General features: G+C 44.2%; 1 protein-coding gene across 5 annotated transcripts in view; it reads left to right on the top strand.

Annotated features, from left to right (window-relative positions):
* Positions 1-13,429, top strand: part of LOC137425463 (ligand of Numb protein X 2) — a 93,925-nt gene that overhangs the window by 61,129 nt on the left and 19,367 nt on the right. For all 5 annotated transcript variants that reach the window (XM_078776688.1, XM_078776690.1, XM_068113934.2 and 2 more), the window contains exons 5-8: positions 768-854; positions 935-1,128; positions 1,432-1,842; positions 5,375-5,494. In XM_078776688.1, the coding sequence (XP_078632814.1) occupies positions 768-854; positions 935-1,128; positions 1,432-1,842; positions 5,375-5,494 (812 nt within the window). The remainder of the gene's footprint in view (positions 1-767; positions 855-934; positions 1,129-1,431; positions 1,843-5,374; positions 5,495-13,429) is intronic.

Here is a 13,429-nt window from a genome sequence, read left to right as displayed (position 1 = left end):
CATGTACTGCAAAACTGCACCACTTACTTTGGACACGCGTGTGATTTATTTATTTATTTATTTATTTCTTTTTGACGAAGGGTTAATGCCAGAAACATAAGCCTCACCTCGCTTCCCATGGTGGTTAGCATACCTCGATCAAAATCCTGTTGATTTCATCCATTTTTCCACCTGTTTTCTGACGCAGATCGACACCAACCTTCACCAGCAAGACTAGTTCTTAATTCTGCATTAATCAAATAAAGCCTTGCGTAAACCTGCAAAAATAATTATTAAAGCATTTATAATAGCAATAAGGCCTCGTGACATAAATGGTTTGATGTTCTTTACATTGTAGTTGATTGAAATGGTAGCATGGGAACTGACTATTTAACTTTTGTCATCTGGATTGGATTCCTGGCATGATCTGACTGCACATTGTCAACTTGGTTCTTCACAGAAAGGGCACCATGCACCATGGAGTGTTATGTAGATCGGAAGTGGACTTTAAGCGAGTTGTTTCGTCAAATAGTACTCGCACATAGATGAAGAATGCATGGGGCCTTTCAAAAAGGCTTGTATGCTTGTAGCCTGGCCAATTTGTTTTTCGATCATTTTCTGACTGCTGCTGGGAAAGTGATGACAAACACCCATTGTATTCCTAGCCAGGAGATGGCTTTGGCAGAATTTGTCATGTTAAGGAGTTTAGGAAAATGAGATAAGATGTTGAATTTGTAATGAGGTTCATGATGCAGCGGGCAACGTTTGCTGTTGATTTTTCTTTGCAGACGAGTTGATTGGTGTGTCTCAAGCCAGAATCCAAGAAAATCAGAGTACTTCATTATGGGGAAGTTCTATATCGCATAGTTCTGCAGGTTGGTGCCAGCTCACAATTTCAACTGTGAGTGAACCTGTGACTATTATGCATTGCTCATGAGCTTCTGTCTTGTCTCAGATTTTACACTGGAGATTCGAGAGGGAGTTCCCACGATAATTGAACTTAAACGTTCAGAAGTGTTCCACAAGCTTGGAATCAGCATCGTTGGTGGAAACGAGACGCCACTGGAAAGCATCATAATCCAAGAAATCTTCGATGAGGGTTTGGTAGCAAGGAATGGAGGACTGCTCCCAGGCGACCGTATTTTGCAGGTATCGTGTTCCTAAAGCACTGTGAGTGGGACCATTGATTAAACAATAAAATTACATTTTTGACAAGCTGACGGGTATATCTGAATATTGTCATCCTATCGGTCACTAACCAGGACCGTGAGCTTGAAAATATAAACAATATGTCGTCCCAATCAGCGTAGAGTAAAGTACAAATTGGCCATGAGTAATGGTTGAAAGGAAAGATTATGGAAATTATACATGAAAAGTACACTTTTATTGCCGAACCCCACAACACTGTCTTTATCTAATTATGTTTGTTCCTGCATCTCTCTGGCTTAACAGCTTAATGGTTCTGACCTGCGTTGCTGTTCACACAATGAAGCAATTGCCATACTGAATACGCCAGCGTCCTTGCTTCGCATGGCCGTACTGAGAGATTGCCACCGGCCTTCCATTCCTCGCAGCGTTTCCTGTCCTGGTCGGGCACAATGCCCCCAACCTCCTCAGTTATGTATGGCTGAGCGTCGAGCTACTGAGACACTGAGTGTAGTACTATGCAAGGAATGGCCTGGTGAAGCACTGGGCCTGCGCCTTGGGGACTGTCCAGGAAGGCCTGGCGTTAAGGTACAGCACGTGGTGGTTGGAGGACTAGCTGCGAGACAGGGCGGGCTACGTGCTGGCGATCGTGTTCTTGCCATCAATGGTCATGACTTGCGACATGCATCCACAGAGCAAGCCGTATCACTTATCCAGGTGTAGTATCGTTCTTTATATGAAGTGGTTTGTTGCCCCCCATTCCCCCTCCCCCCACCCCAAGTCATAAAACTACATGATGGTGTATTTGTGAATGAGCAGTGTGATGAATGCCCCAAAATTGTCCCACCTAAGATTTCTTTCAAACTCACCGGAAGTAACAATTTATTATTATTTCCCCCCCCACCCCCCCCTCCCCTGTCAATAAGATTGAGGTTCATGGAAGAGAAACATGACAGAGGGTGTGAACCGACAGGGCAGCAGGACACGTCTAAGACTCTGAGCGAGCGGATGAACGGACAGCAAAGGAGATTGAGATAGAACAGGAGGAAACTGCAACCCGCACGTAAAAGGATTGGGTTAGGAAGGGTTAACATATGAAATAAAGAATGTAGGTTAGGATGGAAAATGAGATGGTCGTGCTCCACATGCTTTTTGAAGTCTCGGAGGGAAGAGTGGGATACCACAGCCTGTGAAAAACGGTTTGAAATACAGGAGACGTGATGAACAAACGAGTTCAGGTATGCATTCAGCTTGGAGTTTGGCAGCTTAACCAGGAGGGGGTTACTGGAAAAAAAACAACCTGTATATCCTGGAATTGAGACGCAGAGGGAGCTAAGCTGGGATGTGGTTTAAAATAAATAAATAAATTAAAAAGCCACAGACCTACCTGTGATGTGAGAACAGCAGATTTACTTTTTCTTCTTCTTGTGCTGCTGCTTCTTTATTTTTATGCTTCCTTCGATGGGATAGCGAGAGGCTTATACCTGTACTAGCGTTTATTTCTAAAATTAGTGTCCCCCAATTCTTAATGGTACCCCAGAGTTTCTTAGACCCCGAGGAGTCCTAAACCACCATTTAGGGGGTTTTTTTTCTGCCAATTTCCAAGCTGTATCTCAGAGCCAGATATAACTTTCAGAAAGCAATGTTCCATCAATAATGGGAATTTAAAGTTTGCGGTGTTATTCTTTTTTCACCTTGACCAAATTTTAAGGTCATGGCCTAGTTATAAATAAAAAAATTCTTTTGAACACAACTCGACTAAATTTTGTCCAATTGGAGCACAATTTCCCTCACAAGATAGCCTAGAGCAAGGTGCATTTTTGTTACCTCCGCCACAAAAGGTGGATGGAGGTTATGTTTTTACCCCTGCCTGTGTGTTTGTGAACAATATATATCAAAAAGTTGTGGACAGATTCAGATGAAATTTGACAGAGAGGTAGGTAGCGTTTGTGACAAGGACGAAATTATTATATTTTGGTGAAGATCCGGAATCGGTTCCGGCTAGTAAAAAAATTTAAGTAAGTCTTCACCATTGGGCCAAAAACCATACATAGCTGGATATCTCAAAAAGTTGTGGACAGATTTGGACTAAACTTGGCGGACAGGTTGGGTGTGTGACAAGGAAGAATCGATTCAATTTTGGTGAAGATCCAGATCCGGATCCGGCTCGTAGAATTTCTCAAGTGATTCTTCACCATTGGGAGATAGGACCAAAAACGATACATAGCAGGATATCTCAAAGTTGTGGATGGATGATTTTGATTAAATGTGATTCTGTATTGATTTTCTGGTCTACTCTGGGATACAAAACGTGAACTGTTCACCTGGCGGAGGGATGCTCTCTACAGAGTGCTGTTCTAGTTTACACTGTATTCCTAAATGCTGAAGGTCAAGGTCATATGGCGGTCCGAAAATAATATGGCCATCATTGGATTGCGGGTGCCAGGGGAGGCTTTCATTTGGCAATCGCCTTGTGATCGCAGATATCTAGTTATTAGTATTTTTATTTATTATTACTCATAAATCAAAGGGAGGTGCAAAGCACCCCTCCCTTTATATAAAGGATCGTTTCTCTGTATGCAGCTTTAACATTGGGACTGAAAATACATTTCTCGGCTTCTACTGGACGAAATTGGCTTCAAATTTCAGAACTAAATGCCTTGTACATGGAGGTAATATGTTCCAAATTCCAGCAACATCTGTTGCGTCTGTTGCATTCTTGAGTTTTATATAGAAAACCCTCAAAATCACGTTGGTGTCTGTCCGTCCATCCACCCAAGATGTGATGGCGCTCATATCTCAAGGGATATACATTGAAACTAGCTGAAACTTCGAACATACATCGGCCTATAGGTCTAGTTAATGTCTTTAAAAACAAATTCCACCTAATTGCCATACTTTTTGCTTTAAAAATAATATATCTATAATAATAAAAGGCAGTGTCCATCCGTCTGTCTGTCCATCCGTCTCGCCTCCATAACTCCAAAACCATGAAACCTAGTGGTCGCAAACTTTGCATGCATACACTTGGACCTCCAACAGATTGCAATGATGAAAACTGGGTATTTGGGAGTGTTATAAAACTCTTTTATGAAGATTATTAACGGGGTGCTCATAAGAAAAAAACCTGAAAAGGGCTTGTCAATATGGCGGCCGCCCCACGGCACCTTGCTGGGTTTTTAAGCCGCCATTTTGTTTCGGCCTATCAAACGAGCCTTGCCTTAGAAACACGATCGATTATCATTGCATAATTGAAACACATCATCAAAATCTGGATTCGGATATGAGGATTGGATGCTGTAGACTAAATAAATGTTCAAATCTGGAGTGAAGTCTGACAAAATTTACCATATCTGCTATCTGGCGATTGGTGAATGCTATTCAGGCTACTTTTGCAAGCCATGGCGTTACAGAAGACAGAGCTGCCTTTTTGTGCTCCATACTTTCATTGTAATAATAGATAGTTATACTAATGTACCTACAAAAATATACTTATTTAAAAAACAACAAATCAAACATCATCAAATCAAACGTGTGCCATGTCGAACTATTTCATTGCAAATATAAAGTCGACATTTTGTCTGCTCTCAGTGGTTTCCACATTTAGCTGATTTGCTGCTTGATCTAGGTTTGACCCTCCCCCCCCCCCCCCCCCCCCCCAAATAGGTATTTGCTTTCTTCCCTGAAACTACACACACAATTTTAATGAAATCTGACCATAACCTTCACCACCCGTGCTGTACCAAAGTTTGTTCATGGCATTAAAAATATCTGCCCCTTTGGGGGTCTACGGGGCTGTTGCCCCTTTATATGAACTTTTCTAGAGCATTACTTGGTTCCTCCTCAGACCACAAGGGTAGTCCAGCATGCACACGAGATTTTTTGAATTCCCCTTATTTTGTATTGTTTGGCTCTACAAGCTATGGAATGTCCCTTCTTTTCTATAGTTTGCCACATGGCACATACCCTTATATAAAGGCGCCTTTTCAATGCCCCTGGCATTTTTCACAAGATACATATTATTATAATCAATCCATATGCAGAACAAGGCTGTGGATAGCATCATTTGTTGGTGGCACAGCTGAGCCATTGATGCAATATCCCTGAATGTTGGAGCAGGAATTTTGGAATTTGATCAGGGTTCCCTCCATCAAAAATGATCTTTGGGACAAGATGGTCTACTAGAGAGTAGACAGAGGATGACTGTATTGTCCTGGTTAGTTATTGTTGTGATTTATGTATTCAACAGGCCTTCCAGGGGCCTGTGCACTTTGTGGTGCTGCGGCGTGTCCTGCTTGGTGTCCCAGACATACTGTGGGAAGTTGGGCCTGTTCCCTCCAGTGCACCTGATGCTCAACCGCCAACCATGGTTTGTTTGTTTCTTGAAATCCATTTAAAAAAAACTTCGAATAGCAAGAATCTTCCGCGGAGGTTTGAAATAGTTCAGTATTGCTATTCTAGTATAATCCAACAATTTGGTCTCAAGTCTACGTTCAACGCTGCCTTTTAAAAAAAATCCTTCACAGTACAAGAGAAATTTGATTTTCATTGATATTGTATGTGCTTATCTCTGCTTTATCAGGTTTTGTCAGAGTGGATGAAAGGTAGGATAAAGGTACATAATGAACTTAAAAAAAGAAGTTGGCTTATAGAATAGGTCATTGCTTACACAAGTCATTGCTTACCTCCCGTCTGGACTACTGCAATAGCCTCCTCTATGGTTCACCCTCAACAATCACCAATAAACTCCAATACATTCAGAACTCCGCTGCCCGTCTACTCACCCATTCCCAGACCCGTGACCACATCACCCCCGTCCTTTACAAGCTTCACTGGCTCCCCATCTCCCAGAGAATCCAGTACAAAATCCTCCTCTTGACCTACAAAGCCCTCCATAACCTGGCCCCATCCTACCTGGCTGACCTCCTCTCCAGACACACTCCCACCCGCAACCTCCGCTCTGCTGGTACCAACCTCCTGACCCCCCCCCCCCATCCGGACCAAATTCAGATCCTGGGGGGACAGGGCCTTCTCCATCGCTGCTCCCACCCTCTGGAACTCACTACTTCACACCATCAGAGACTCCTCTTCACTCACCACATTCAAAACATCACTCAAGACCCACCTGTTCAGCACTGCATTCAACATTCAACCCACAGCATTTAACCCCTGACTATCCCTTCTCCTTCTCCCTCCTTTTGCTTTAAATATTTCCCTATTGATTCTTGTCTTTTTGCAATTGTTGTTTTCATGTTTTGTTATGCATTATGTTTTGCACTCTGTCAAAGCGCCTTTGGGCTTCATGAAAAGCGCTATACAAAATAAATGAATTATTATTATTATTATTAAGAGCTGAATGACAAATATTGGAGCAAATGAAATCGTCAGCAAAGTGAATCTGCTCTACCATGAACCTCAGATCAATGTGAAAATAATAAATAATTAAACATGTCAGAAAAAGGATGTACAGATAAAACGGTGCGATTAGTGAAAGGACAGTGTTGTCTGCTTTGGTGTGAGTAAATGAGCTTGTTGGTGTGTATGGGAAACGTCACAAGATCGCGATGAGCTGCCATCTTTTTGATGACAAGTGGCAAGAATATGGGTGAACAGACTTATGGAGACGGTTACACAGATGAAAGAAGTGAGAAACAGAGTAGTGAATGGAAACTTGCATTAAGAGTTTAAGATAATCCAGAAACAAGGATTGGGCTACTGGATACATTCATGCAACATTATGAGCTTATGTGGGGGAAATGGTTGTTGATACAAGTAAATGGAGGTGATGGGGAGGAGGTTGGGAGGGAACCAAAGAGAAATGTGGAATGTATAGTGGTAAGGAACTAAAAGGCCACCAACCTGCTCGAGGTTGGAGAGCGTTGGCCTTTTTTCGATATCCAACCGAGAAATGCCAATCACTTTCAGGGTTTTGCTTTTGATTGGTTCTCAGATTGCACGAAGGGGAGCATCAGCTCCAGCTAACACTGGAGAGCCTTGATGCTGAAAATCAACCAATGAATAATTCAGAGTTCATGCCTTCCTTGCTCACTTTGAATTGTTAAGTTCAGATTCACTTCGGAAATAATTATTCCTTGGTGTTGCCTAGCCCTGGATGCTAGTTTGAAGATTTGATTTTCCCAACCAAGGCTGTCTTTCGTTGTAAGGGCGAGCAGCTTCATAGACGTCTTCTCAGTCGGGAGTTCATTATCATCCTCGATATACTGTAATCTTTACCGTTGACAAAGTAATCTCTTGGCAAGGGTTATGTTGGATGCTTTGCCGTTGCTTTCCCAACGGCCAGGAATTTGTAATTAGGCCAGGGTGCTGACAATAACTCACCTACTCTTCGCAAAAGACGCCAAAAGATCTTTATCGCCCAGTGGTGGCAGACAGATCATCAGGCTTGATGTCCTTCCAATGGACTGCACACACCATGATGTATTGCTCTGCATGCAAAACACCAAGGTGAAGTTTATAGCTGGACCGACATTTGAACCCAGGCTAGACAGGTCAAAGGTGAGTGCACATCCCTCTAGGAGTCCAGGCTATCGTGATAGCCACCAGAATGTGATCACAGAACTGAGACTTGGCTTGATGATCTTTGTGTATAGACTGTGTGAGTGTGATACTTCCCACCACCAATGATCATATTGTCGTGTGACCACCCTGTAGTGAACACCGCAGGGCGACACAGATGACCAAACGAGCTTTACTCCAAGGCGTTCAATCCAAAAATGACGGTGTTCTTTACACGCGAGGGAAAGGAGGATGACGAACTTACCTGAACGGCTTTCACCCGACTTCTTCTCACCTGGATAAATCGACTCAAACCGACACGGAATTAAATTGTACAAAAATACCGGCTTTAATAAAGAAAATGCCGGTAACAAGAATGCACGATAAAACAAAATTTCCTAATTGCAGCACCCCCATTCAGACTCGAATACAAAAATGAGAAAAATAACTGTGAAAATAAATGCGTTAATTTGTGGGCACTTAGCTCCGAGCTGCTCTTGAATCTCGTCAGGAATTGTCCCGGTTCCCGCGTCCTTGTGCTCGTTGGCGCGACGTCTGTGCACGGTAATGACCTTGGTGCGCAGCTCTTCCAGCCACGCTTGTCCTCACGATCTCATTCACCAACACCCACGTCTCCCAGCGCAGGAGCGCCACAAACTCTGACCACTCGCTAAGAACTCACGAAGCAGAGCGAGATATCAAATCCTGACCGTTCACAGCCAGAGATCAGAGCCAGCCATGAGAAGACGAAGAAGAGAAGAGGCCAAGAGTTCGCTATGGAATCCAGGCAGAAAGAATAATCAGACTTTAGAATAATCAGATAATCAGAATAATCATAATCCAGAAAAGAAATAAAGCTGAGAGCTTTTCGGCGACCGTTCACCAACAAAGCCAGGACTCAAGAGAGTGAGGGAAAGCCAAGAGAGAAGACAAAATGTCGGGGAGACAACCGTTCGCCACCGAACCCAGAAAAGGAGAGCAAGCCGAGAGAAGAGACAAAATGTCGGGCAGAGCGTTCTTTTATACCCAAGGCTCTGACGTCATCCTACGACGTCTCCATGTCCGCTCCTATCAGCGAGTGCCATCTTAGCAGTCTTTTCGCCAAACGATCCCGGACCAATCACTGCTCTTCGGGGCGTGGCCCCACGGCCTGTCTGATTGATGTGTGCTCACCAGGTCGGTGTTATCCACGGTAGTGCTCAATGTCCTGCTTCTGGTTGGTTTTTATTTTGGGTGGTTAATGCACGATTTCCTGGATAGGTGTGTGTGCTGCATGTGTCATAAGGGAAAAAAAAATAACCTCAACAGAGGAAAAATAACAGGCCATTACGTACAGGGGATTTACCATTAATCCCTTTTTTTTTTCTTTTTTTGTATACTGAATCGAGGCTCGTGAAAGAGCTAACATTTATTTCACAAACAAATCAACCAGACAAACAAAATATACAAAAAGAGGGAGCGGAAGACAAGATAGGGAGAGAAGGGGAAGCACACAACCACAACATTTGAGAGCAGGGAGAAGTGTAGGAGGGAGAGGGCTTGGGGGCAGGAGGCGTGGGATGGGGTGGGGGGGGGGGGGGGGGGGGGAGAGAGGTATAAAACACAAGGGGACCGAAATTAGCGGGGGTAGAAAAGATCAAGGTTTTGGATGGGGGAGGATAAGAGATGGTGGTGAACAGCTGTTTTAAAGACCTGGAGGGTGGAGTGGGATTGAAGAGAGTGAGGGAGTTTGTTCCAGAGGCGGGAGAAAAGAGGAATGAAGGAGTGAAGGTGAGCAGAAAGTCTTGATTTTGGCAGTTTAACCATAAGAGGGTTGCAGGCAGATCCTGTGCGACCTGTAGGAATATTTGGGGGGCAGAGCCCAGAGAGGGCTGGGGGGGCAAGGCCAGAGAGGAGTCGGTAGAAGACGGAAAGACCACCAACCTGCCTGCGGTGAGTGAGTGAAAGGCCCTTGGAGTTAGCTTCATCGCGGGAGATTCCAATGATTCTGAATGCTTTGGTTTCAACAGCGTGAAGACGGGCTAGGTGTGAGGCAGCAGCACCAGACCAGAGGGCAGAGCAGTAATCCATAGAGCTGCGGATGAAAGCCTTGTATGTGGTGAGGAGCTCAGGTGTGCCAAGGAAGGACTTCGCACGACGGAGGATGCCCAGTCGGCGACTGGCTTTGGAGGCCAGATTTGAAATGTGGTTTTCCCAGGAAAGATCATGGCAAATAGTGAGACCCAAAAGCTTGAGTGACAGAACTTCTTGGAGAGGATTATTCAGAAAGTGGATGGGAGGGTTTTCCAGTCGGTCTTTTCGGAGAGACATCGTAAGAGTGTGAGATTTATCAGGATTGAAAGACATGTTCCATTTGTTTGCCCAGTCTGTGATTTTGTCCAGGTCTGCAGAGAGTGAGGAGGCTGCAGACTGCCAATCTGAGGGATGAGGAATGGAGCAACAGAGAGTGGAGTCGTCAGCAAAGAGATAGAGAGGATTTTTAAGAGAGTCAGAGAGATCATTGATGAAGACCAGAAAAAGCACAGGGCCCAGAACACGACCTTGGGGAACTCCAGCCTGAACAGGAAGAGGAGATGAGAGAAACCCATTCAGGGCCACACGTTGACTACGACCAGAGAGGAAGTCCGCCAGCCATGTGTGGAGATTTCCATGGATACCAAAGGAGGAGAGTTTGGTGAGCAGAGCAGGGTGCCAGACCGTATCGAAGGCATGTGAAATGTCAAGGGAGACAGCTCTAATTTCCTGTTTGGCGTTGAGGACCTCCATCCATTGTTGAGAAAGCAGAAGCAGCATGTCCAGAGTAGAGTGACCAGGTCTGAAACCAAATTGATGATCAGAGATCAAGCCATTGGAGAAGAGGTAAGATTTCATATCTGAAGCAATGATGGATTCCATGACTTTGCTGATAATTGGGAGAAGGCTGATTGGTCTGTAGTTGCTGGGATCTGTTTTTGCACCTTTTTTGTGCAAAGCGGTGATGTTGGCTGATTTCCAAGCAGATGGCAGATGACCTTGAGCAAAAGAGAGGGTGAAGAGAACAGAAAGAGGGAGTGAAAGAGCGGAAGAACATGATTTTAGGACCCGTGGGCTGATGCCATCAGGACCAGTTGCAGAATCAGAGTCGAGGGTTGACAGAAACTTTTCCACCTTGTCAGGAGGAAAGGACACAGAGTCCAGGAGCAGCTGGGTACGACTGGGTACGGTGGGTACAGAGAGGGATGGGTTTGGGACACAATATTTAGAGGCAAACACAGAGTTGAGGCATTCAGCTTTTTCACGTGCGGAGTCAGCCGTTAAGCCATTTGAGGTGAGGGAGGGGATGGAGGGGGAACAAACACCAGAAACATATTTGACCAGACGCCACCAGGATTTGGAAGAGGGAGACAGATAAGAGTTCGGTCTTGAGAACGGTGAGATATTGTTTCCTGGCTCTCCTGAGGGTGGACACACACTTGTTTCGGGCTTTGTGAAAGGAAATGAGATTTCCTTCCGTTGGATTTGCTTTCCAGGAGACGAAAGCAAGTTGTTTCAGGGCAACAACCTCACCACAAGATTCCGTGTACCATGGACGGGAGGAAGGGTATGACAACTGAAGACGAGATGGGATAAATCTGTGCATGAGAGAGAGCAATTTACTTTGAAAGAATTCCCAGGATGAGTTGATGTCAGAGGCGGTAGAGATGGGAGACCAGTCCAGATGATTGATGGCTGTTTGAAGACCGTGCCAAGTTGGCCTGAGTTGGCCCTTACTAATTAACATAACCCTACCCCTCGTGATGGGAACGAAGATATGAGCTTGCACAACATACGGTCTACCAGATCCCTACTTATGATACATGAGGGTTTCTTCTTCTTCATGACAGTCGCAGCACACTACCTATGCAATTCTACCTGGACGAAGGCATTGCTTTCCCCCCACAAACATAACAATATTTATTCCAGATGTTTGACCAATTTTTCTTACTTACGTTGTTGGACAGTGATGCAGCTCCAGCCTGCTCGTCTTTGGGATGTGCAACTATCTGCAACAGAAGTTTCAAAAGGCTGCTCAGTCTCTAGTTAAGAAGAGCCGCTTTTGTAAATTGGGGTGACCACCGGGCTTATCTTGCTATAATTCACCAAATGTCTGTCTGTCTGTTCCCAGGTACCGCAAAACGGCTGAACCAATCGCAATAAAATTTTGGGTGGGTAATCCTGGGGCCCCCTGGAGTAAAATAGGCTATATTGTTTTTCCAATTTTCCAGTTTTTCTAAACACGATGGAATAATATTTACCGATATGAACAGTGATGTGGCTTTTATTGAAATTCTACACATACTGTTTAGATTTTGATGATTGCGTGTGATATGATTTAACGGATGTTTATATAAATCGTTTAAAATAAAAACGCCTTCAATTTCTGATATTTTGCCTTTTGATTTGGGCCTCCCAATTGAAGCCCCGCCCATAGGGTGGGTACCGTTGCTAGTTGACATAAATGGAGAAGGCATTTTGAGGACACAAAATGGCAGAGACAGAGAAGCCAGGGCAGATGCATTGGCTTTGTGTATGACTACATTGATAACATTAATTTAGATATGTCGCTAATGAGGTATCATGGCTGGCCAGAAGCTTCTTCTCCTTGCAAGAGTGAATCCATGAGCTTCTTCCAGAGAAGAATCCGTAAGAGTTGTTAGGGTAGCTATCACGAGAGAAAATTGTGAGCTGGAATTTTTATTTTTAGTAGAATACAAGTTAAGACTATCTGCCCCATCTCGAACTGCATGCATAAGAACCTTTGTTTGTGCAAGAATAGATGAGTAACTTTTTCCAGAGACTGACATTGTAAGGTTTCATGATTTTCGAGATGCGATCATCGGCAGGCCTGGTGTTGGGCTTTGACTTTGTGTTTATAGTCTTTGAAATAGAACAGTTTTTGGTTTATAAATAAACGAGGACAACACTCTTCGACGTCAGGACATCGACCGATATGCCTCCGCCCACATTATTACATCATTATAATACTTGTACCAAGTTTGATTTTAATCCATTCAGCTGTTCTCAAGTTATCACATTTTTAGCTTACCTGCCCCCTGACCTTTGACCCCAAAATTAATCAGTTCATGTTTACATCATTCGACAAAAAAAAAAAATATATATATTTGTATGCAAGATCGAGGCTCGTATAAGAGTTAGCACATTAAACACACATTAGCACATAAAACACAAAAAACGTAAACGGACACATAAAACATAATAAAGGTAGAGGGAGACAATTTGTGGGAGAGAGATGGAAGCACACAAGCACAACAGACAACAGTAGAGAACAGGGACATCAAGAGATCCATGGAAGGGAGAGGGCTGTGGAGGGGGGGGAGGAGGGGGGGGGGGGAGGTGTACACGGTATAAAACAAATTGACACGACTAGGAATTTCAGGAATGAAGTCGGAGGTTGAAAGGGGTGGATTTGGGGTGTATTAACGGGGGTAGAAAAGATCAAGGTTTTGAATGGGGGTGGTGGTGGTGGTGAACATAAGAGATAGTGGTGAACAGTTGTTTTAAAGACCTGGAGGGAGGAGTGGGATTGAAGAGAGTGTGGGAGTTTGTTCCAGAGGAGGGATAAAAGAGGAATAAAAGTGAAGGTGAATAGAGAGTCTTAATTTTGGTAGTTTCACCAGAATAGGGTTGCTGGCAGTTATTGTGCGACCTGCAGGAATATTTGGGGGACAGAGCCCAGAGAGAGCTGGAGGAGCTAGGCCAGAGAGGAGTTGGTAGAAGACAGAAAGACCACCAACCTGCCTGTGGGGAG

This window comes from Myxine glutinosa, chromosome 4 (assembly GCF_964187855.1).
Source record: "Myxine glutinosa chromosome 4, kmMyxGlut1.1, whole genome shotgun sequence".
Lineage (NCBI taxonomy): Eukaryota > Metazoa > Chordata > Myxini > Myxiniformes > Myxinidae > Myxine > Myxine glutinosa.
The sequence above is the reverse complement of the archived record's forward strand: the minus strand, read 5'-3'. Positions and strand labels throughout refer to the sequence as shown.